This window comes from Acipenser ruthenus, chromosome 29 (genome assembly GCF_902713425.1).
Source record: "Acipenser ruthenus chromosome 29, fAciRut3.2 maternal haplotype, whole genome shotgun sequence".
NCBI classification, from domain to species: Eukaryota; Metazoa; Chordata; class Actinopteri; order Acipenseriformes; family Acipenseridae; genus Acipenser; species Acipenser ruthenus.
The window spans coordinates 3,287,702-3,310,070 of record NC_081217.1 but is presented as its reverse complement, the minus strand read 5'-3'; the positions used below and the strand labels follow the sequence as shown (position 1 = coordinate 3,310,070).

The following is a 22,369-nucleotide window of genomic DNA, read 5'->3' as shown; positions in this document are numbered from 1 at the left end:
CCAAGGACCCGCTGCTCCCTGGACAGGAAGGGCTGGCAAAGCATCCTGAAGCCCTGCGGCTCTTCAAATAGGAAGTAAGAAAACAAACTGGGAGGACAAGGGGCAATGTGCCTGTCAATGCTTCTGAATCATTCTTACTTTAAATGTGACTTGGGATATTGCAAGCACACCATATACGGATCACACAGGAGGTATTGCAAATATTGAATTCCTGCAATAGCATATTCACAGTGGCAGATAATACTGCATGATGGCAAGCAGTGCTCTTGTAATATAGCACATTGGAGACAGCGGTGGCACTCATTGCTCAAACACAGTGAATTCCACTTCTAGTGTTACAAATGAGGGTTGCTGGAGTGATCAATAGGAAAGCCATTATCCCAGGGCAATCAATACCTGCAGTGTCTCAGACTCTTGCCTACAGTAGAGATTTTAATATGGCACAAGTGCGTGCAGGTGAGATAAATACACTGAAACCAAAGCAAGTTTTACCCCTGGGGGTAAAAGTTTTACACCTGAAGATTCAGAAAGGCAGCTTACCTTCTCACAGTCGTTCTCTGTGAACTTGCTCAGGAGACGCGTTCTCTGTTGGCCCTTCAGGTTCCGCAGCATTGTGGCAATAATGGAACACACGTGCTCTGCAAGGGTAGACCAGTAAATATTAAAAACCTTACACTAATCAACAACAATATGTACATTTATTCTGCTTTTGCATGTACTATATTATAATGGTAAATTAACTATGCAAAGGGTTATGATGGTTATAATTGTACAGCATTTGCATGATTTGAAGCACATTGATAATTTAAACACCGTCATTTATTCCCTCAAAAAAAAAAAAAAAAAAAAAAGGTAAGAACAGGGCACTGGGTCAGTCTGCTTTCACAGCACAGCAGTGTTGGAAAAACATTGTTAGTACCATCAGGTCAGCATGAATCTTTAGTAAAACAGGAGTGGGAAATACTTTAAACTTTTCCTTGATTGATGCTGAACAGCCTTGTGAAGCCCAAGTCATTACTTCAAATACTTACTTTATTAGGATTGGTGACATATGGCAAGTGAAAGAAGGCCATATCAATTTTCAATAAACTGAGGCTGTTACAGTCAGCTCTTATACCCATCATGTTTGTACTTGAATTACATCCTTCATGGTTATAAAAGACCCTTCTGTACAGACAGTAGCATTAACTGGCTAGCAGCAGCAAATTCAGTATTGGTTTACCTAATGAATTTGTTTGTTTGTAAGGCTACAATGAACCGTTGTACCTCTTATACTCTTGTTTAACAAACAACCAGTAACTATAATGTATTTGTGGACATGATCACGACTGCTTGAATGGAGATACCTTCTTTAAATTAGGCATGAAGGTTGGGTTTGGTATGTACTTGGACTTGAGGCCTCCAAGGAATATCCTAGTGTTGATGACACAGTAGGGGCCGACACTCAACCCATTCAATAGCATGACAAGGAATTCAAGTCTTGATGTCTCCCATTCAGGAGCAACCCTTTACCTTCAAAAATCTACCAAGACCCCCGCCCCCCCCCCTTCCCCTTCCCACAGCATTCCCATTATGTCCTTAAATCCCGTGCAGGGACTGAAATTTGCAGTACATTAAGAATGCAGATGGTGGATAAATTTACCAGTAACAAATGACACATTACAGTCCTCATTGGAAGAGCGGGGCGAAAGCGCACCCAATTCCCTGATGATTGCCCTCTGCTCTCGAGGAAGCCTGGCAAAAAGAACCATGTGGCCATATGATTAAGACAAAGAAACTGGTTTTACACAGTCTAGGAGCTTTTCCAGACCTTGATGCTGCAAACCAGAGAGGTCTGTAAACTAGGAGTCTATGCATCTAAATTGAATCCACTGACATGCTTAACAGAAAGTCGGGACAATGGAAATCTGTGCACAGATTTTTCTTCATTAAAACTAACAAACAGGCACTCGGCTGCATATAAATCTCCTTGCATTTACTTGCTCTGAACAGTTTCTGGTTAGTATTGCTTATTCGGATTTGTTAGTGGCATGAATTGATTTAATGTTGTACCTCTATTTCTTTCAAGCTGTGTTGTATTGAAAATGGGACATGTTTGTGCCATATATGCTTACTTGACATTAAAGTTGTGTATGCATTTGTTTCTGGTACAAAAAAGAAACCCAGTTCTCACTTTTTTTTTATTTTATTTTAAGAATTAAGGAATTCATTTTCCTGCTGTCACACTATCCATTAAAACACACAAGACATTTTTTCTTCATGTTCTAGACACTTCGTCTTGGTTGTTTGTAACAAGACTTGGACGTTATTGGATATTTAAACAGCTGACAGCGAGTTCTATACCTGCCTTAATCCCATCTACTATCACTAATACCCCAAGGACAGACTTGTCCTTTGGGGACAGCCTGCTAATGTACAAGGTACTGCAGGTGTGGTGGAAAAACACGCAACAGCAGTGTCTAGTGCACAGGCCAATCCAGCTATTGTAGCTTCAGCTCTTTATAGAACTCAATATTCCCTGTGTAAAACAGAGTGGACAGATGCTGCTTTGAGTTTTGCTTGTACAGTACCTAGTTTCATAGCTGGCGGGAGTGAGCCATGAAGAGGTACAGTGATTTGCCCAAGGTCATACATTTATTCAGTGACTGAGTGGAGATTCATAACCAAGGTCTCCTGGCACACAGCCTCCTGCACAAACCGCTAGACTGAATAATATAACTTGAGAGCTTTAATTATTTAACTTGGAGGTTTCTAATGATTTGTGAGGTTGCTTAGCAACAACTGCAACTGTCGATTTTATTATTTTTTCTGCAGTGTTTATTTATTTAAGGATAAATGGCTTCAGCCTGAAATTTGAACAGGATTTCAGTCAGAGTTGGTGGAAGTCTTCCAGCCAGACATGTCTTCAGTTTTAAAGGTTTTAGTTGAGAGAGTGTTTTAAGAAGAGGTCCTTGCCAATACAGAACATGAAGAAGTGGTCATCAACAGGCTGCTGAATCTTGTAGATTTTAAGAAAGAGAAGCAAAAATGAAGAACCTAAAGCGTGACCTTTTGCTTAATTTTCTAATATAAAAGTACAGGAAAGGGGACATACCAGTAGCTTGCAGGTGAAATCAAAATTAATGTGTTAACATGTATACATATAGCTGCGGAACCAGCAGTAGGCTAGAACATTATCCTCAGATTAGACTAGTGTTGAGTGGTAATTTTGGTAAAATAAACAAATGGAGGATTTAAAAACTGTTCTTGCAACCAGCTCTGTGTTTTATTAGCTCACGTCAACGCAGGGATAGATTACTGTAGCCTTTTATTAGCTTTGAAATGAATAGGCAGCTGTACATTATCTGGTGAGAAGATGCTCCGGGTCAGGGAGTTTTTCAAACCACAAAAGGAGCGAGGAAGAGAACTGCATTGCCTTCTGTCCTGCCCTGTGCAGCTGCTGCTCAGTCACCCGGCAGCAGGAAGGACAGCAACATTACCAAGTACAGTGCGTGTCACCTAGTTTTGCTCCAATAAAATAATGAAAACCATTACAGTTGACTTCTGCTATAAATGTGACCTTGAGGGAAGGGGAGATCTTTCTGTGTTGGAAAATGGATTGGTACTGGAAATGCTCTGCACGCCAGCACCAATATATTTCATGGCTTGTTTATTTGAATTACTGGTACCTAATTTATTAAGGATATGTTGATGATGCTGTTGTCTACGTTTAAATATTTTATTTATTGTAAGAAGATAATTCACGGCAGTAGTTTTGTCATTTAAATACCACAAGGACCACATTACATGTAACTGTACTTTAAAGATTTAAAATGCTGTGAACACTAGTAATTCCAAATGTTTTACAACCACCCACATGCATTATAAGTAAATGATACATTTACATTGGACTGTTGTCATCACGTCTTACTAGTTGCCACGATCCTTTAATTAAAATATGCAGTTTTCATTGCAGAAATGAGAGTAGAAAAATGATCTGAAAAACACTAACATTTTTCAAATCACAGATAGTGTTTTTCAGTTAAGAAAAACGGTCCGTAAGCAGCTTAAACAAATTGTTATTTAAGCACAAGCCAGCTTTCTTTTTTTTATTGTATTATTAATGTTTGTGTGGTCCATTGGGATGCATTTTGATCAATGATGCCCGTGTTTGACAATCTCTAATTACATTTGCCATGAGTCACAGGGAGGAATGCTGATTAAACGAGTGTGTGCCATGCGTGTCTCTGGCATTCAAACCCAGCATGAAGCCAATGAAACTGCACAGTGGAAACTCTGAGAAGAAGTGTCTCAGTCACATGCTAATGGACAAGCCTACAGGAAAAGACTGCTCTGGAAAAGTGTTCTCCTATGGAAAATCTGAACATCTGGCCTTCTGACCCAGAGATGAACCATCAGCACCCACTGCAATTCATAATACAGGGTGACCCTTCATACCTGCAATGATATCCACTCTTCACAATATTTGAAATGTATTTGTATATAGAACAGAATGTTGCTTTATTCCTTCTGTTAATACAGCATTTTAAACAAGCTGTGCTGTAAAGATGTCTGAATGTGCTGACTGCTGTTTTAATACAAGTCAATTTAATTACTTCACTTTGTATGCAAACGTGGTTTTATTATTTCCAGCCATTAAGCTCTCTATATGTCAGAAGGGATTTTGTGGGGATCAAACTTATTGTTTATAATGTTGTTCTTATGTTCTTATGTTTGAGAGTGGTTTGTTTCCTAATTATTTTAATCCTCAATTGCGGCTGCTGATAATTAATGAATCCATAAGAGAACATTGTGCTTTCTTAAGCAACACTTTTTTTTCTCTTCAATTAATAAATCAAAAGGAGGAACTGAAGGTCTAGTAACTCCTTCAGAAAAGTGCTTCAGAGATGCCACTGTTTAACCAACCCACGCGATTAGAAAAGCGACAAGGACTCTATGCTCAGGTCAAAGCTGCTTTTTCAGTTGATTCCTCAATATAACCCTCTCCCCCAAGACAAGAAATAATAAGGGCTTTACCAAAGTAAATGTAATTCCTGGAAATCTTAGTTGTCAAGTGTTTTCTTACCGAGTTAAGGCTGCTACCCAGAGGAGCCCCAGTATGGATAACAGGCAGAGGAACCCAGGACAAGACATTGCACTTGCAACGATTCTGAAACTAAATGTTACCAGCCTGACATTTCACGGTGCAAACGTGTGTGATTTACTCATTTAGAATCTTCCAGCCCAGAATTCAGAAACCACACTCTTCAGGTCATAGCAGAGCACAGCCCACCCAAAACAGTTTTCAATCGGTCTGCAGCCTGGTAGATTGACAGTGCCAGGCCAACAGAGAATGCTGCTCTAGGGCCCTTATCTCTGCTTTCTATTCTTCTGTTGTTGCACGTCTGAGGTTAATTAATTTTGTCCCAGACATGAGGAAAGAGACAACAGAAGAAGCTAATCTGTTCACCTTGGGTGGGTTGGAAGAACCAAAAAGTATTCATTAGGGGAAGACAATTTTTTTGCTACCTTCCAAGATCACTATTTTTAATCACACAGCAATTATGCAGGAGGAGGGGAGGGGGGCTTTCACATCTGGATAGCTAGAAAATATAATTTTAAAAGGTACACAGAGCTAACAGTACAGTTCCAGTCAAGCTTACCTAATATGTATTTACTCACCTTCATGTTCCTTGTCAGAGAAGCCTGCTTTCTTCATTTTCTTGGGGGTTTTCATGAAGAGGGGAAAGATAGTCCGTAACCCCAGGATGTCTACAAACTTGTGGCAGTTATCTGACCCCTCTGGGCCAATCATGGCATGGTCCAACACTTTGAGGGCACTCGTTCGAGACATCTTCTTCTCTCTGTGGGGGTGAACACACAAGCGACTCAGAAAAGGAGACTAAGGGAGCCAGATAAAAATAACTAGTACGGTAAGCTAAAGTGAAATTGGAGGCATACTATCAATGTCATTTTTAAGCAAGTTTCTTTAAGGAAATCTACTAAAATCATTCAAAAGAAAACTAGAAGTTGAATTTTTAATTAAATTCAAAAAATGAAAGTGAATCCGCTTATATCATAAGAATACTAACTTGTATTAAAGTGATGTAACTTTAAAAGGTTACTGCCATAAAGGCTTTTACTGGGAAGAAAAAAATAGTGACTGCTCCTGACCTTTACATTTTATATTCTTTTTAAAGACAGTGAAAGATACAGGTTGCCCTTAGCTGGGATTTAAATACCATGTGTCTGGGGATCCAGGGAGAAAGGGCTAAGCTTATGGAGCACTCAGGAAGAACAACCTTTACACATACAAGTTTTAATCATTATCTTAAAAACCCAGAACTGTCAAAATAGAGATAACACATTCTGGGAGGGAATTGCTATGCCAACAATGCGAGCACTCCCCCCCCCCCACCCACCCCCTCCCCACCACTATGTGTGCATTAGACACAACAAAGACAACATCCATTCTCCTTTGGATTAAAATATTTTCAGTCCTCCCAAGACTAAGCAGATTCAGGCCTCAGATTAATTAGTTTCTACAGGAGGGTTGTACCACTGACTAAGTAGGGAGCTCTATAACTGCATTTCATTGCATTGGGGGAAACTGTTCTGATGAACTAGAATCTATGGCGTTAACCCAGGTTCCTTGTAAATGGTAGTTACTGAAAACACTGCAATACGCACTGTCTGAACTCCACCCATGTCCTTCCTTTCACACAAGGTCAATGCAACAAGCACATCTGTGACACCAAGTTAATATGTGAAGAATTTATTTCCCCAGGACAGCCAAACTGAGTTGTCACATCTTGTTTAAGTTAGGAATGTCCAGCTTAATTACTGGTACTGGTGGAGAAGGCAGGAGGATTATTTTCCTTATTGGTTGGATGCAACACTGACCCTACTGTAACCCAAGGTTGAAACAATCACCTCTAACAATGCTACCAAGTGTTCTCTGATCCTAGAGGTTTGCCCTGTGGCTTCAAACGCCAATCATGTTCCACCAAAATAATGTGTCTTATCAGGAATATTTTCAGTTAAATGGTTATTTACTTATTAATGTTTCAAAAATGTGCTTGCTTATGGCTTTTTAACTGAAACTGTCCGAGGAGAAACTGTATTTCACCTATGTTTTTTCTATTGATGAAGGGCAGCCTTTAGAAGCTGGCGACAACTCGTTACCATGACTTGTATGACTTATATTGTAACACTTGAATGTATTTGTATTTGCTTGCGATTGTAAGTCGCCCTGGATAAGGGCGTCTGCTAAGAAATAAATAATAATAATAATAATAATGAATACAGGGCTCCAGATAAGACCCAAGGCAAGTAATTCAGTGTGTGGCAGAGCCTATCTCAGTCAATCTGATGGCAATACAGCCCTCTTCTTCCAGTGCTAGGTAGAAAGGGTTTATGCTAGGTTTGCTATCTGTCCTATTGTCACTCTAGGCTCCTTGACTGAGCTTTCAGGAACCCTGGGCTCAAGTTTGTTTTGTTCTGATATTACATGCACTAATTTATTAATGCTGTGCGTAACATGAGAAAAAGAGAGACATCGCCTTGGTGCCGATGTTAAATGTTTTTTAGGATCATGCATTCAAGCTATTATTTAAGCTATACAGAACAAAAAATACATACATATTTATATATATTATACACACACAAAGCCTAGAATGGCATGTGGAAGCCCACTGTACCCATTTTCACTGGGCTTTCCTGTTGTCTTTCCAAAGCAAAGTCCTTTCATTATCAATAGTCTTCAAAAGACCCAGTCCTACATGTTTTCCATAAGAAGCATTTGATTAATGAGTTATTTCCTGGTTGCCATTTGACATTACTGAACAAACATCCTTGGTTTCTGCAATTGGTTAGCAAACGGAAAGGGTGAGTAAGGTGAACCCTTCCAGTAGGTTAGAAACATCATCACATTTTAATAAACTTAGAATGCAAGACATTAGGAGAGCAGCATGCAGGCTTCAATTATTATGGACAACTTAAGAAACATTTAGCCTTACTATAATTGTCTATCGATTTTGAGGTCTCCCAAGTATGATTACAGGAATATTTATTCAGAGAACATCAGACATTTAAAAAAAAAAAAACAGCAGAGGCTTGATTGGAGTGGCAGGCTGTGTTTTTTAGTGATTTTTTTTTTCTCTGTTTAAGGTCAAGTAGCTGATTTCTGTCAGGATGTAGCTGATTAAACTGTCAGTTCTGTAATCCCTGCTGGAAAGTGGGGCTCTGTCCGGAATCAGTAATGGAATACTGGGAGTCAGATTCATATTGCTATAGTGTGTCGATATGCTGTAGGCTTTACTTTACAACCAACCAAAATGTTTCACAATAGATTTCTAGATGGATTCTGGAAGACTGGAATATAACCCTCGAATTCAATCATACGTTGACAACATGCTTTAATTCAAAATTAATTTATCAACATGGATTTCATTTTATCCAAGTGAAAAACAAGGTTAATTCATGTCTCTGTAAGGCTGATCATAAAAACATCCTTAATGTAGGATGACTAATCCCACAAGAGCTCAAAAGAGCAAAACATGTACTTGCTGGATTTAAACTCTTTATTTCCTGTTTATTTCTGAAGTTATTATTTTCAGTACATAGAAAACAGATGCACATTAATTACAAATACTTCTAAAATACGATAAATGAAATCTAAGTAAATGCTTGTATTGAAAACACTTGCTGAAACGTTAGATTAATAAGTTTTACTCCAATTTGTTTTTAATGAAGTGTTTAAGGGATGCATGTAAAAGTAATTGTTCTTGTTTTCCTTTCCCTCCTATTGCATGCACCTTACCTTAGCATGAGGTTCATAAGCTGCAGACCCTCTCCCTTTAGGAAGCGTTCCCGATTGGATGCCAACATGAGACAGGAGCACAGAGAGACAAAGAGGTTCTCCATCATCTCCTGCTCCTCTGCGGTGGATGGGTTGTGCCGCTTGAACACCTGACAAATCCAATCAAAGGTTTACTTTATATATTAAAAAAAGAAATAATACAAAAAATAAATAAATTGATATAGTCCTAACCCGTATATAAAATTACTGTAAGTGTAGTCTGGTCATATTTATCTTAGAAAGGACACACTCTGCCTACACATAAACAAATTACTGTATTTCTGTGAAACTGATACATCAGGGTGGTTAATCTAAATAGGGGTTGGCTTAGCTTGCCATTTACAGAAGATGACAGAAAATACACTCTCATCCTTTATTAGCCCTTGTGCTGCCATCAATGAATGTACTTGCTTCTGCTATTCCTTTACCAAACAAATTAAACACATTTCATCTATCGCAGCTCGCATTTCAATCAGGGCAGGTCTTTCTTGTGGCAGGCATTCTGATTAATAGTATGCAGACCAACATCTCTTCATGACTGATCATGCACACAGCAGATAACCATCGTGTTGTGATATGAGCTCAACAACATTACTTCTTTACAAATTCCGCGTACGTCTAGACTTGTTACATAATATTAGAAAAAGACAAAAAATAAGTTGGAAGGGGTTTAAAGTAATGGTCGTTAAACTCAGAAGGTACAAAAGGAAGTAAAAAACCCCAGCTTTTCCTTAAAAATATTATATATATATATATATATATATATATATATATATATATATATATATATATATATATATATATATATATATATATAAAATAAACTAGACAGAGATGTGGCAGTTTGTATCACTTCCCAGTTTTGTTACATTACAAATGTTTTAATTAGCCTTAGTTATTTTTTCTACAAATGCATTGCCACATACTAGTTTCTATTATATTATTATTGTCTAACATCTGTTCCTTGGCGAGAGAATTTAACATTTGGAATGGATTGCTTAGGAATCTGATCAGGATTCAATACATCGTTCGTGGAACGTGAACCTGATGTGGAACAGCTTAGAGTCAAATAACACGACCCTCTCGTGTTGCTTCCTAACACAATAGAATGTATGAGGCATGTATTTTAACTCAAGGTACTTTGAAAACCTCTGCTGTATGCTAATGTCTTCTGATGATCTGCTGATTGCAACAGCTGATTGCAACAGCAAATTGAAAAAGCGATCTGCTATGCTACTGCAGTTCTGTACTGGGTCTCAAAAAAATAAAAAATAAAAAATAATAAATAAAAAGGATGCTGAAACCCCTTTTTGCGTACTTTTAAAAGGCTCTCTCCAAGAACCTGTGCTTGGAAAACAGAGGTGGGAATGCATCACTGACCCTGTGCCCTGTCAGCTCAGTATACATGATCAGCTATCTCTTATCAACCATGGCTGTGCTGCATTGCTTTTATTTTTTTCTTCACAGTTCTGAAGTTACGATATGCTCGCTCTGATCCTCCTGTACCTCTGTTCAGCCTGTACAGGTCTGCAATGCCAGAGATGAAAGTAATATTGTCATCAATGTCCTGTTATAAATTAGGTCTATTGGTCTATTTACTGTAGTGTACTACTGAGATGGAGAGATGCAGTTCATGAAAGACACAAGCATTATGCACCTGGATTATATGTTGGCATTTATATCAATGGTTAGTTCTGAGTCAAACAGATCTCTATGGTTACATGCAAGCAACAAAGGAAAGTAAGTTAGTTTGGGCAATAGAGTTATTTAATCAAGTTGAGAAACAAGTTTGGTGCCTCAGGGAGGAGAAACACAAGCGGTACTTACAGAAAGCTGCTGCAGTAACACGTCAATCCCATCGAGTTCTCCCAGCAGATCCCTGGTGTCTGCAGGACAGACAGAGAGGGGAAAAAAAAGGAGCCAGGTTGTCAGGGTAAGAAGCTTTTAACATTGGTTAAGCAACACAAAATCAACAGTACAAAATATGCACAGGAAGAAAGTAACCAGCATGGAGCAAGAAGTTTGAGTTCTCTGGGGCTGGGTGAGAGTGGGAACCAGATAGAAGCCGGACAGAATATCTACACAGGACTCTCTGTCAACAGTTACTGAGCATTTATAATATACAGGCTAATAGTAATAACTAGTTGATGGCACACATTCTCAATGAATTACAACAAAACTGCAGTTAAACTTTTGAATCTCTTCAATACACTGCAGCTATTAGCTTATTGTCTTCTTACTGTCATTGTTCTGGAGCAAGATGGCTAGGATTTCACTGCAGTACAGCTTGTTTGCATCAAATGGCATTTTTGCCTGTTGGAAAGAAAATTGTTTAGCATTTGTTTTTAAAAAACATCTATAAAAATTTTAAAACAAGATGTTAAGTTACTGTGTCACACACAGTTTCACAAAACTAGAGTGGTCTTTCAATAGTGAGACACCATCTTGCTAAAAGGTCCATTATGCCAAGGAGGTGGAGGATCTCCTCAAGATCATTATACATAATTTTGCTGCCCAATCATCAGGGCCATGTTGCCTAATACAGTTTGCCGGCTGCTCTAGGAACAGATACGTACAATACGGGAAACCACTCCACAAAACCACCACTGTTCTTGGACTAACAAAATCCTACCTTTATTCTTTTTAACAGCCACTGCATTAGGCCCTGCTGGGCAGCTTCTGTGCACATTCCAGGTCTGAATTCAGCCACATTCTCAATTATACCTTTGGAAATATTAAACAAAAAAAAAAATTGTATATCAGATAAAAAGGAATTTCACATACCACTATCCTTCATCCTCCTGGCTAATATAAACTGATTGCAAGTAAATTAAAACAAAACAAAAACTTCCAACTTCCAAAGCTGCCTGACAGCTGAACCTCCATCTGTAAACAGCATCTGTAAACCTCACAACTGCTCTATTTGAAATCGTTCCCATCCACTTACCGTACTTACTACGTGCTCTTAAAGGACTTTACTCGTATAAGCAAATATTTTTACTATAAAAAGTTAACTGCTCTTAATTATTTACTGTATTCTTTATTTTGCTCTTATTTGAATTTGATCTTATTTTCTACTGATTTTACTGTACTTTATAACTGCTGTCATCTGTAATGTGATATTCTGTAATGTGATACTTTGTAACAATTGTAAGTCACCCTGGATAAGGGCGTCTGCTAAGAAATAAATAATAATAATCTAGGATGAACACAAGGGTCATGATTAATGTAACCTAAAAGCCAAAGCAATATAAAGCAGACAGAAATGTAATGAAATCCTGGTCAGACAAAGCTCAACCTCAATCGTCTTTTAACACTGGCAATAGCGGCAGTCACGCTTATGAAATCCTCTTGTTGGAATCCCATACAGAATGTAGAACTAATTTATTCCACAGGCTCAGCAAGACCCAACTGCATGAAAAGAGCTGACCTTTAAACATGAATTCATCCCAAGGGAAGCTTTGTTGCCTGCTTTTCAGCCCAAGGGAAGGTTCAGCCCAAGGGAAACACACATTGTCTTTTCTTTGAAGCAGAGGAAGTTGAGAGTTCAGTCCCTGAATCCAGATAACTCTTCAGTAAGAGGATGGGAGACTGGGGACTGAAAGAGACCAGGCTGGAAGCTGCATTGTACGTTTTATTAAAGCTTTTAATCTTCTTTTTACAATCACCAAGTGTCCTCTAAGCACAACTAGCCTCCAAAAAACTAACCCACTGCTGCTGTATAATCTGCCTCAATCAAGTTTACTTGCTAAATCTCCATTTTGTCTGATGGAGAGAAGTCACTTAAAATACACCTGCCTACCAAGGCGTTCAAGGGATAAACTGTATTTTGTACTGTGTGCGTCTCCCTGCATTTCCTAAATTACATTTTAAACTGGTGGGGTTCGAGTGTATGCTCTCTTACTTACCAAGTGTGTTGTAGACGCCATCTGCCTCCTCCTTCACCTGCTCATCTAGTCGCTCCATGTTCTGTACCAGTAAAGCCACCACTTGCCCCTCCACCTGAAACAGGGGAAATGCATCACAGCGCTGAATATGTACCGTGCCTGGTTATTTCCTTCCGGACACAGAACTGGAATCCTCATGCTGTTCATGTCATGGGACAGACCCCTAAATCATCACTTATTACGGTCATCTCTAAACTTTAAGCAGAAAGAACACTTCAGAGACATTAAATTAGGTGAATCATCTCAAATGTCAAGTACATTTCTAAAAAATGTTTTAAATTTGACATCCAGTATATGTCTGTATCTGGTCGCAGTGACTACTATTTTTATTTAATAATAATAATTCTAAAAATAATATTACATTTTCACAAATATCTACAGGAAAACCAGAAATTAGACACCCATACTAGAGATTGTTCTGTCCTTCTAAAATACCTTAAAGAATACTGACTTAACAATAACCTATCACAGGGGTCCCCCAACTTTCTTTTGATAGCTTTAGTGAGAGAGGTTATTCGTTTGTACCAGTAAACGCACTACTGCTTTCAATACCGTCCGATTGCAAATTTATTTCTTAGCAGACGTAAATGCAACATAAACCTGCCTGTAAAGGTAAGCGGGGCGCTATGGTTTATTTTATTTTTATGTAGGGAGATGAAAAGGTATCAAGAACCAAAAACACACATTGGCAGAAATCCTGTATTTATTTTCATTTAAAAAATTTATTATAATTATAAAAGTGCATTCATATAATTGCCTATTTTGTTCTCTTACAATCACCCCCCTTTTGTTGTAAATGGTACATACTGTTATCACAGACACAAGCGGTTGTCAATTTTACATTCGAAATAGCCACAAGGACTTATCTGCAGCATTCGTGTGAATGAACTGAACCCCTGGCTTTGTCACGGTCATTCAGGAGAGAGCGCTTGTGTGCTACGGGCCCCCTGAAACCATCTTGCAGCCCCCAGTTTGGGAACCCCTGACCTATCAATCCAAGAAAGACCAACTAAAAAGCACACCTGCTAGGTTAAGATGTTACATGCCACAGTCCACTCAACAAGCTGTTATGCACAGCTAATCGCTAATATAATTTTAATATCTGACATGGGGAGGTGGCTTTCAAGTATAATAGCATGTGTTGCAGTTAAAAATCAATTGCCACAAGACTAACAGTGCAGCACAGAAACGTATTAACAATATGCCCTGGAGCCTTCCAGCACCATGCTAATAATATTTAAGGACATATATACCGTATTCCTTTGAATTTAAGACACAGCCCAAATTTCCCACCCTCAATTTGAGGAAAAAATAAAACATGAAATAAATATGCAATTACATATGGAGGCAGTTTGTGGCTGTCTGCTATCACACACAGCGTACAGTTATGTGCTGCTTCTCATTTCCAGTTGTGATTACTCACACCTGTTTTTCTCCCAGTTTGTGGTATTGCTTGGCATGTCTGATCAGCATTTCCAGTCTGTCCAAGCTGGTACCTGTAACTGAGCCTAAAAACGAAACACTGAAATTGTAAAAGCTTCTCTTCGAATGCCTCAGAAAGCTAATAACGCTTCTTTGGAAATGGCTGCCTGTATGTCATGGATGATTCATCTTTGTTAGGGTAGTCACGTCTTTTTTTGGTGATTTTAATACACGCATCACCATACTGTAGTCAAATTTAAGACGCAGGCTATTTTTGAGAAGAAAAAAATGGTTTAAAAAAGGCTAATTCCCAAGATTAAACTAACCACATTGCAGTCAATTTAAAAAGAATAGAATGTTGAAAAGTCTATACACAGACGTGAGAATAGCCAGATTTACATCACACAAGAATCTTTCCGTCTGCAAAGTCTTACAAAAAGTACATTTAGAAAAGCTGTTTATACACCAGGCACATGTATTTATATACTGTATATTATAGGACTACACATTCATTACTGTGTTTCTAGCTTGTATCATGAGGATAGCACCATTAATTAAAAAAAATAAAAAAATAGAGCTGCTTTTAGACAATAGGTTAGTTTCCACAAACCACCTTGGACCACCTGAACCCTGCTATCTGTATTTTCCTTGTCAGCTGAAGCAAAACGGCCTTTTAATTAAAACAATTTGCAGACACAACCTGATACAAAGAGTTAAGGCCTTTACAATTAACCCAGGACAGCACACTACATGTCAGTGCTGTGTGGTAGTGGGTGCTGAATTGCAATAGCCTTAAATTGCTGATGCTGTCGCAAGCCTTACAAACAGGAAAATACACTGCACACAATGACAAAGTGCACCAGAGCACTACAGCTCAGATGAAGTCCTTTATGAAAAGACTGAAAACCCTGAAGTAATCATTACAGTACAAAATCACCACAGGGATGGAAATAAAACTCCAATTGCATAGCAGTGTGATCCATTACTGGTTTTACTAGGAGTTTAATAAGAAACAACTGAGCTTGTTACCTGTACACTGTTGCTAATCAAGCTTGTAGTAAAGCCTGGAACAGGTAAAACTGCTATGCAGTAGGAGTCTTATTTCCATCCCTGCACCAGATAGAACAAATAACGCAATTATTATTATTTATTTATTTATTTTTTTACACAGATGTGAAAGAAATTAGATTTCATCATGTTACCTATATCCATTAATTATAGTCTATTATAGCAAAGTTAATATATTTTTTTTTTCTGTTTAGGTTTTCCAAGTATTTCCTCTTGCCAAATGTAAAACCCTCTGGAGTAATTACTGTGTAGCAGACTGAGCTGCAGCAATGCAGACTGAAGACGGCAACAGCACTCACCAAAGCATCGATAAGCACTTCAGCCCCTTCCTCACTCTCCTGAAGCGTATCAATATCTGTCAGCTCCTGCAACAGATCTACCACTCCGATGGCTACATGTAACAGACGTTAAGGAAACAAAATACAAACAATACAGTAGCGCAGTAATGCTATAAAGATGTTTTAGGAGAAACACTGTTTATTCAGAAGTAGTGCAAATAGTGCAAGATCAAAGCTGCTGAATGACGTTTAGCTGAAGAGGAATGATGACAATTTAAAACAACGCCATGCAAACGTTGCTGTAAAACCTTTTTTTCCAGGAATAAAAGGATATCAGTATTCTCATGGCTAAGTAACCCGAGAAAGGAATGGACTGCATTCAGCTCGACGAGCAGGTGATAGAGGTCCGGCATGGTGGCAATCACATGCATCTCCTGGATAATATCATTCAGATCCAGCTCTGATTCCATGAATCTGACCAGAAAAATAGAAAGAGCAGGAGTTAGATATCTATACTAGTTTTAGGAGAATTTCGCCACGATTTGCAATTCTGTTTTAATCCATCTGTAATAGCTTTAAATGCCGCAAACAAGCTATCTAATTGTAATCTCGTTTTAAATCTCGCAAGTGGAGTCACCAATAGAAATGTAGGAATTTGCTGCCACTTAGTAGTTGGGGTGGCTTTAATGTATTCAGAACAAACCAATGATAGATACAAGTCAGGAAGGAGGGACACTGCACAGGAAACTTTTTTTTTTTTTTTTTTTTTTTTTTTTAAATGGGAAATGAGTGAAGTGAAGTCAAGAGAGAAGTGAAAGGTGCTTCAGCGGCTGTACATACTTTTCAGGGTTGTCGGGAAACTTAATCCGCAGTTCCTGGTTTTTATAGGCCCTCTTCTCAAACGTCAGAATCATCTTCTTTACAGAGCTTTCATCCACAGGTTCAGACTACAAGAAGAACATATAGAAACTGGTTAACTTATCTGTATCTCTGTATTAGTGATATTTATCTCCTGGTTGCAGAAGGCTCATTGATTTGAAAAATCTTCCAAACATTAATTACAATCTTCTTAATCTGCAATGTCTGCAGATCAGTTCCATTTTAAAAAGCCACCCTGGCCGTGGTAAAACTGAATGGAGAAGATTTCTGACAAGCAGCATCTCCTGAAACTGCAAAGTCTGCTATCAAAGAATCACTGAAGCAGTTACGGACAGCGATTAAGAAATGTCTGCATGCTTTATTTCGTGGAGTGAATTTAAAACATCTTTGTGGCTTCCCTTTTGATTTTACGGCGCTCATAAATTAAGAATGAAGCACACAAAGAACATGCAATATGTTTGTTTATAGGAAATTCTCATTTGAAATGGTCCCACATCTCTGTAGCCATAAAGAGGCATCCGTCTGAACGGATCTTGCACAAGACAAGCATAGAAAAAACCAAATCATTCTCTGTAGCTGTAGTAATACTGACAACACATACCTCTACAGTATTAACTGGCAATTGAAAACAGCATTTTAAGCCTCCTCTGTGCATAGGATTTGCAAGCTCTTTCCTTATAGCCTGGCAAATTGTTTTCCATTTAACATATTCAATGTTTAAACTTTAGCATAACCCATTTAAGATACTGGTAATTTTGGTTACCAATCAGAAACGCCATCATTGGAGGCCGTCCGTAACTTCAATTATGGCAATGTGTATTTGTGCTAAAACTGTATGTTTATGGTATTTAATTGTATACGGAAAAGATTGGAAAGAAATACGGAGTATGAATTAAATTAGTTTAGACATCCATTTGACCTGCCTATTTTTAGCAATGGGTAACACCTTGAATTACTAATCCATTTACATAATATACAAGATTCCTCACCTCCAGATCCTCATCATGGTCCATGAGCTTTTCCAAAAGTTTCTTCTTGTCGCTGTTGTCCTCGCTGTCCAGGCTGTCCCCTTCCTGGTGCCAGCCAGGTTCCCTCGGTCCCGCCAGCTTCTGTCTGCCTCGCGGCTCCCCCTCCCCCTCATCTTTGCGGGGACGCTTTGTGCCACGGTCCGGCTGGACAGGGATATAGAAAGAAAGACCTAGACGTCAGTCACTAAAACGTGGAAGGGCCAATTCAACATGCAGGCACTGCATCAAATACGAAGCAGGATGCAAAACTGTAAATTTTATTGTATTAACAAACTGTTTGTTGCCCTTTATTTGGATACATTTTCAGGAAACTGCATTCATTTTTGGTTTCATTTTAACACGGCCACGAAAACAGCAGCAGTAATAATAATAATAATAATAATAATAAAATATTGCCTACTGACGATGACAAATCACAGGCGAGATTCATAACTGCTTGTCTTTTTTGGCATAGTCATAATGTTTTGCTGGCCACTAGAAATTTTAACCAGAGTAAACCTAGATCTCTTTACAAGCAGCTGAAACACAGCAAAACACAACCTCATTACCACCGAGATACTGGAAATTTCCATTAATTCAGAACAGAACAATGTTTGCCCTTCCGCTGAGAAAATGCCAAACTCTAAATTAACACAACGAAAAGGAAAAAGTACCGATAAACAGAAAACGCAGGTGAAGTCATAAAGTTAGGGAGCAAGTTGCCAGCTCATTAGAAACCAATTTTATATCCAATTTTCAGTTTAATGTATCTACAAACAGTGCAATCACAGTTTCATTTCCAAGTGGGATTGCTGTTCAGTTTGAAACCTGGAGGCTCAAGATAGCAAGCTCACGATTGCTGGCATTACTTAGAAAACACCAATAACATGACTTAGTTTTTTTTAAACTGGCTTAATGAATAATATGCCACCCCCCAGGAGAGTAATTTATATACAGAGTGTTTTGCAAGGGGGAGAAAATATTGCATTTGCATAGCCAGCAATTGCCGTCAGTCTTAAACTAATTTATTTATGAGGATAAAGATACTGCACAATGCTGGCAAGCTCCAAATCCCTAAAGGCTGTTCTAGCATATAGTGGGAAGGCATTAACCACCTCCCAACATGCTCCATTTAAACCCTTAACTTTAATCCACATTAGTACTGCCACTCTATGCCCTATTCAGTGCAATGTGGCTCCAACAAGACATGACCACTCTATAGACCAGCTGCAGCCGCTAGTTTCACAACACCCTCCAACCAGCAAGCACTCGCTCCTGTAGCAGGCAAATCACGACACAAACCTTCATCGACCCAAAGTGGAACTTCTCACAAGGCAGTAGGGATTGAGATTGCATTGATGACGGCAAGGTATTGTTCCCTCAAAAAAGAAAGCTGTCCTTGAAATCTGTCTGCACTCCTGCTCAGTATCTACGAGGGTCCTCTTCCATTTATTACTAACATTACGAAAATTAAATTAAACCTGGGCCCCGCAGGAGGGTTACTATACAACTGTAGGCATCCCACAGCTTGGGTTTAACTTTGATAGTCAATGTACCAGTGAGAAACTTGACAATGTCGTAGCAGTGACATTCACGATTCCATAATCATTCAGACATTAAGCCGATTTACAGAGCTTACCAAAGGCATCATTAAGGGTGGGCTGGCAGACTGGAATTTATTTTTTATTTTAGTAGTTTCTGCACTTCAGTTGAGGCTTGTCAACAACTGATTTCAAAGACCAGACCTAGATTTGGCATGCACATCTTGGAGGAAATGGTCAAATGTTTATGCTATTAACATCCCTAATGTGAACAATTGGGTGTCTAGATCCCAGTACCCACCACACACACCCCAACATGAAACATGTTGCTATCTGCCATCTTTCTACAGATGTTTTGTTGTGTTGTTGTGTTGTTATTCTTAATATTGTTTTAAAACACAGTAATCCTAAACAAATTAACGTAGAGATTGTTTTTTGTGGACAAGCAACAATGCAGTCCTGACACATAACGAAATCTGACATATCACAGCGATGGGTGCTTTCTTGTACAGCGTGTCCTGTCGGCAGATCTGCACCGCTGTAGTTATTTAGACCCACACCATTGCTCAAGTACAGCACTAGCTCTAGCGATCTGCTGAAAATATGCGTTGCATCAACAAACACACTCTAGGGATGCAACCATGGGCAGCCAGGATGCACGGATTGTATGCAACACGTGTTCAGGGTGTTTACATTACATTGTTCTGGAAGGATACCTGTCCATTCTAATTCCTTCGGATATGCGTTCTCCAGTACAGCTCTTAAGAGTCATCACTCTTGCGATATTTTCTCATACATCGCTTTTTGTGCAGTCTTGCATACTGGTGCATCATGCATGTGGAATTTGGTAATAATGTACTACAGTAATATAGAATGTATGCACTTTATTATAGACCCACACTGCAAGCCTATCCGGTAGAACCCCAGTTAAAACTTTATTTCTTAATGAAACGGTGAGCCTAAAGCGTTTCATTCTAAATATATATTATCCCAGTTAAGACCGGTGCTTCAATGGATCGGCATGCAAATGTCTCCCATTTGTTTACTGGTTCTAGTTTTAAAATATTGCCTTATACTGTTGAATTAGAAAGAAAAACAATACTAAAGTTTAAACATACGGTTTGCACAGCATGCGACCAAATGAAACTACTTCCACAAAGAAAGTGTTTCTACTGTGGGAAACAGTACCTAATCAAACCCGAGGACTCGGAGGCCTACTCGGCATTTGGGAAGAAATTTCCATTAGACGTTGCGGAAAACACAGGAACAAACTACACAGATACACTGCGTTCATATCTACCTGATAGTTTAGCAGTTCCCCAACATCCATGACAGATAAATAAATGAAAAGTGTAAACGTCTGTGTTCCAAAATATACCGATTTTAGCTCCCGCAGGCAGATTGAATCAACGAGCTGCCACACTGCTGTAAATTAAAACGTCCTATTGTCGCAAATCTACCGCACACCCAAACAGCGTACAACAAAGTTCCATGCACGTCGCAGTCTATCTATTTCAAGTAATATGTGGTTCCCAGTACTGCATATACACACTAACAAGTTTAGAGCAATCTGCAATTTCAGATTCTCAGATAATAAACGTGGCTTTAAAAAATATATTCATAAAGAATTAAAAATAGAATTGACTAGGATTTCAATGTTTTTATTATTTTAAAAAAAGCGCAAACTGACCTTCAAATACATAAATAACTTAACTTCAATTAAATATATTATTTTAACATTCAGACACTAGTGGAAGATATGTACACTATGACATCATCGAAGACAGGTCAACAAAGTAAACAACATTTGTCTCCAGAGGTCTGAGAAAATCATTAAAGGGTCAGGTGACATTACAACTACTAAAGTTCCGTTCTCGTGGTTTACCGTGTTTCCAGTATCCCTTGATTAAATTACATCATTATGATAGACCTCTATGTGTAAATTATTATTATTATTATTATTATTATTATTATTATTATTATTATTATTATTAATGGATGTAAACAGTAATTATTTCAGCACCAACTGATAATTGTTGTTGGGTTTTTGCCCTGTTCTGCTAAAAGGGGATTTGAATATTTTCAAAGCACATTGCTGCATAATCTGTCCTTGGCTTTACATAAGCTAATTGATTTCTTCCTCCACCCCTTTTTGACTTTATCTATTAAAGTCTGTACTTCACTGTAGTAGAGATTCTTATTAAGTCTTTATTATCGTAAATAATGCAGAGGAAATGATATTGATCTTAATGTGCCTTGACACCTATAAAGCTGCAACACAGCTGTCGAGAGGAAAGAGCTTTGTTTATTGCAGTGAGAAGAGCTGCCGTACATGGAAATCACCATTAAAAAGCTCCTATAGTCAGCTGCAACTACAGTACATTATACTTCATTTACAATGCAGGAGTTTTATATTTTACAATGGAGCGAGAACAGATATAACCAAAGGGGAAAGCAGGGCACATCATTGAGACACTGTTCTTGCTATAGATGTGTCCGTCTATAATTGGGTTCTCCTCACATAACACGTTTGTTTTGCTTTGTTCTTGACTATTAACACAATATATGCTGGGATAATAAATCTGCAACAAGACTGTGGTACTGTGAGAGTTCTTCTGGGGATCCCTAATCACACAAGTACTCAGCACTGCACTGTAAACTGGAACACTGTGGGCTTGTCGACTTTGGCAATTAAAAACTAGATTTCTCCAATGATGTGTTGTTGTTGTTGTTGGGTTTTTTTTTTTTACCTTATAGGCTACCATGTAGAGTTAAATAAAAAATACAGAATTGAGGCAGGGGAAGATTGACAGTTCTTAAGAAAACGCTGACCTTTCTTAGTCAGCAGGGAAGAAGGATGGACAGCACTTATGGAACCCAAGATTGAGTCTAATGATTATAGGGAGAGGCAAGCAAATACATTATTAATGAAGGTGAGGGGAAGGGGACTGGAAAGAACTACCCTTTCCATACAAGCCAATTGCTTCTTAAACAGGAAGAATGGATCTGGGCACATTTCCAGAGAGTACTCTTGAAAATACCTTTTGGAAAAGGATTGTACTGTCATTTCCAAGGACAATTAGGTTCAAATAGAGGGTTTAGCTTCTGAAAATTGAGATGAAACAGCAGCAGAAAGAAGGGAAGCTTACTCCAGAAGCATATGATATACCATTTTGTACTGTATTTAGATAACGTCCATATTGAAATGTCATTAGGTTTATTATATACAGCAAGGCATTGAAAACCATTCTGAATGTCTTTGTTTCTTCCAGGAGCCTTGGTAAATATTGAAGTGCAAGAACTGACGCCAACTTCCCCTGGGAAACGTTGCCAGAAACAATAGCCTGAAGGCTCAGGTGATGGTATTTTCAAGTGTAATTTTGATACC

At 38.5% G+C, this 22,369-nt stretch overlaps 1 protein-coding gene across 2 annotated transcripts in view; it reads right to left on the bottom strand.

The window, feature by feature from the left end:
• The window catches only part of LOC117964489 (beta-catenin-like protein 1), a 31,597-nt gene extending 11,117 nt beyond the window's left edge, over positions 1-20,480 (bottom strand). Inside the window, exons 1-12 of one of the 2 annotated variants that reach the window (XM_034908109.2) lie at positions 20,282-20,480; positions 17,423-17,605; positions 16,395-16,501; positions 15,889-16,028; positions 15,576-15,673; positions 12,748-12,841; positions 11,472-11,563; positions 11,080-11,152; positions 10,667-10,725; positions 8,801-8,949; positions 5,662-5,843; positions 541-638 (exon numbers count right to left, since the gene is read on the bottom strand). In XM_034908109.2, the coding sequence (XP_034764000.1) occupies positions 541-638; positions 5,662-5,843; positions 8,801-8,949; positions 10,667-10,725; positions 11,080-11,152; positions 11,472-11,563; positions 12,748-12,841; positions 15,576-15,673; positions 15,889-16,028; positions 16,395-16,501; positions 17,423-17,605; positions 20,282-20,311 (1,305 nt within the window). In that variant the 5' untranslated portion in view covers positions 20,312-20,480. Of the gene's footprint in view, positions 1-540; positions 639-5,661; positions 5,844-8,800; positions 8,950-10,666; positions 10,726-11,079; positions 11,153-11,471; positions 11,564-12,747; positions 12,842-15,575; positions 15,674-15,888; positions 16,029-16,394; positions 16,502-17,422; positions 17,606-18,742; positions 18,901-20,281 lie in introns of those variants that run through there. The other variant, XM_059003748.1, reaches the window with a different exon arrangement.
• Between the last annotated feature and the right edge of the window lie 1,889 nt (positions 20,481-22,369).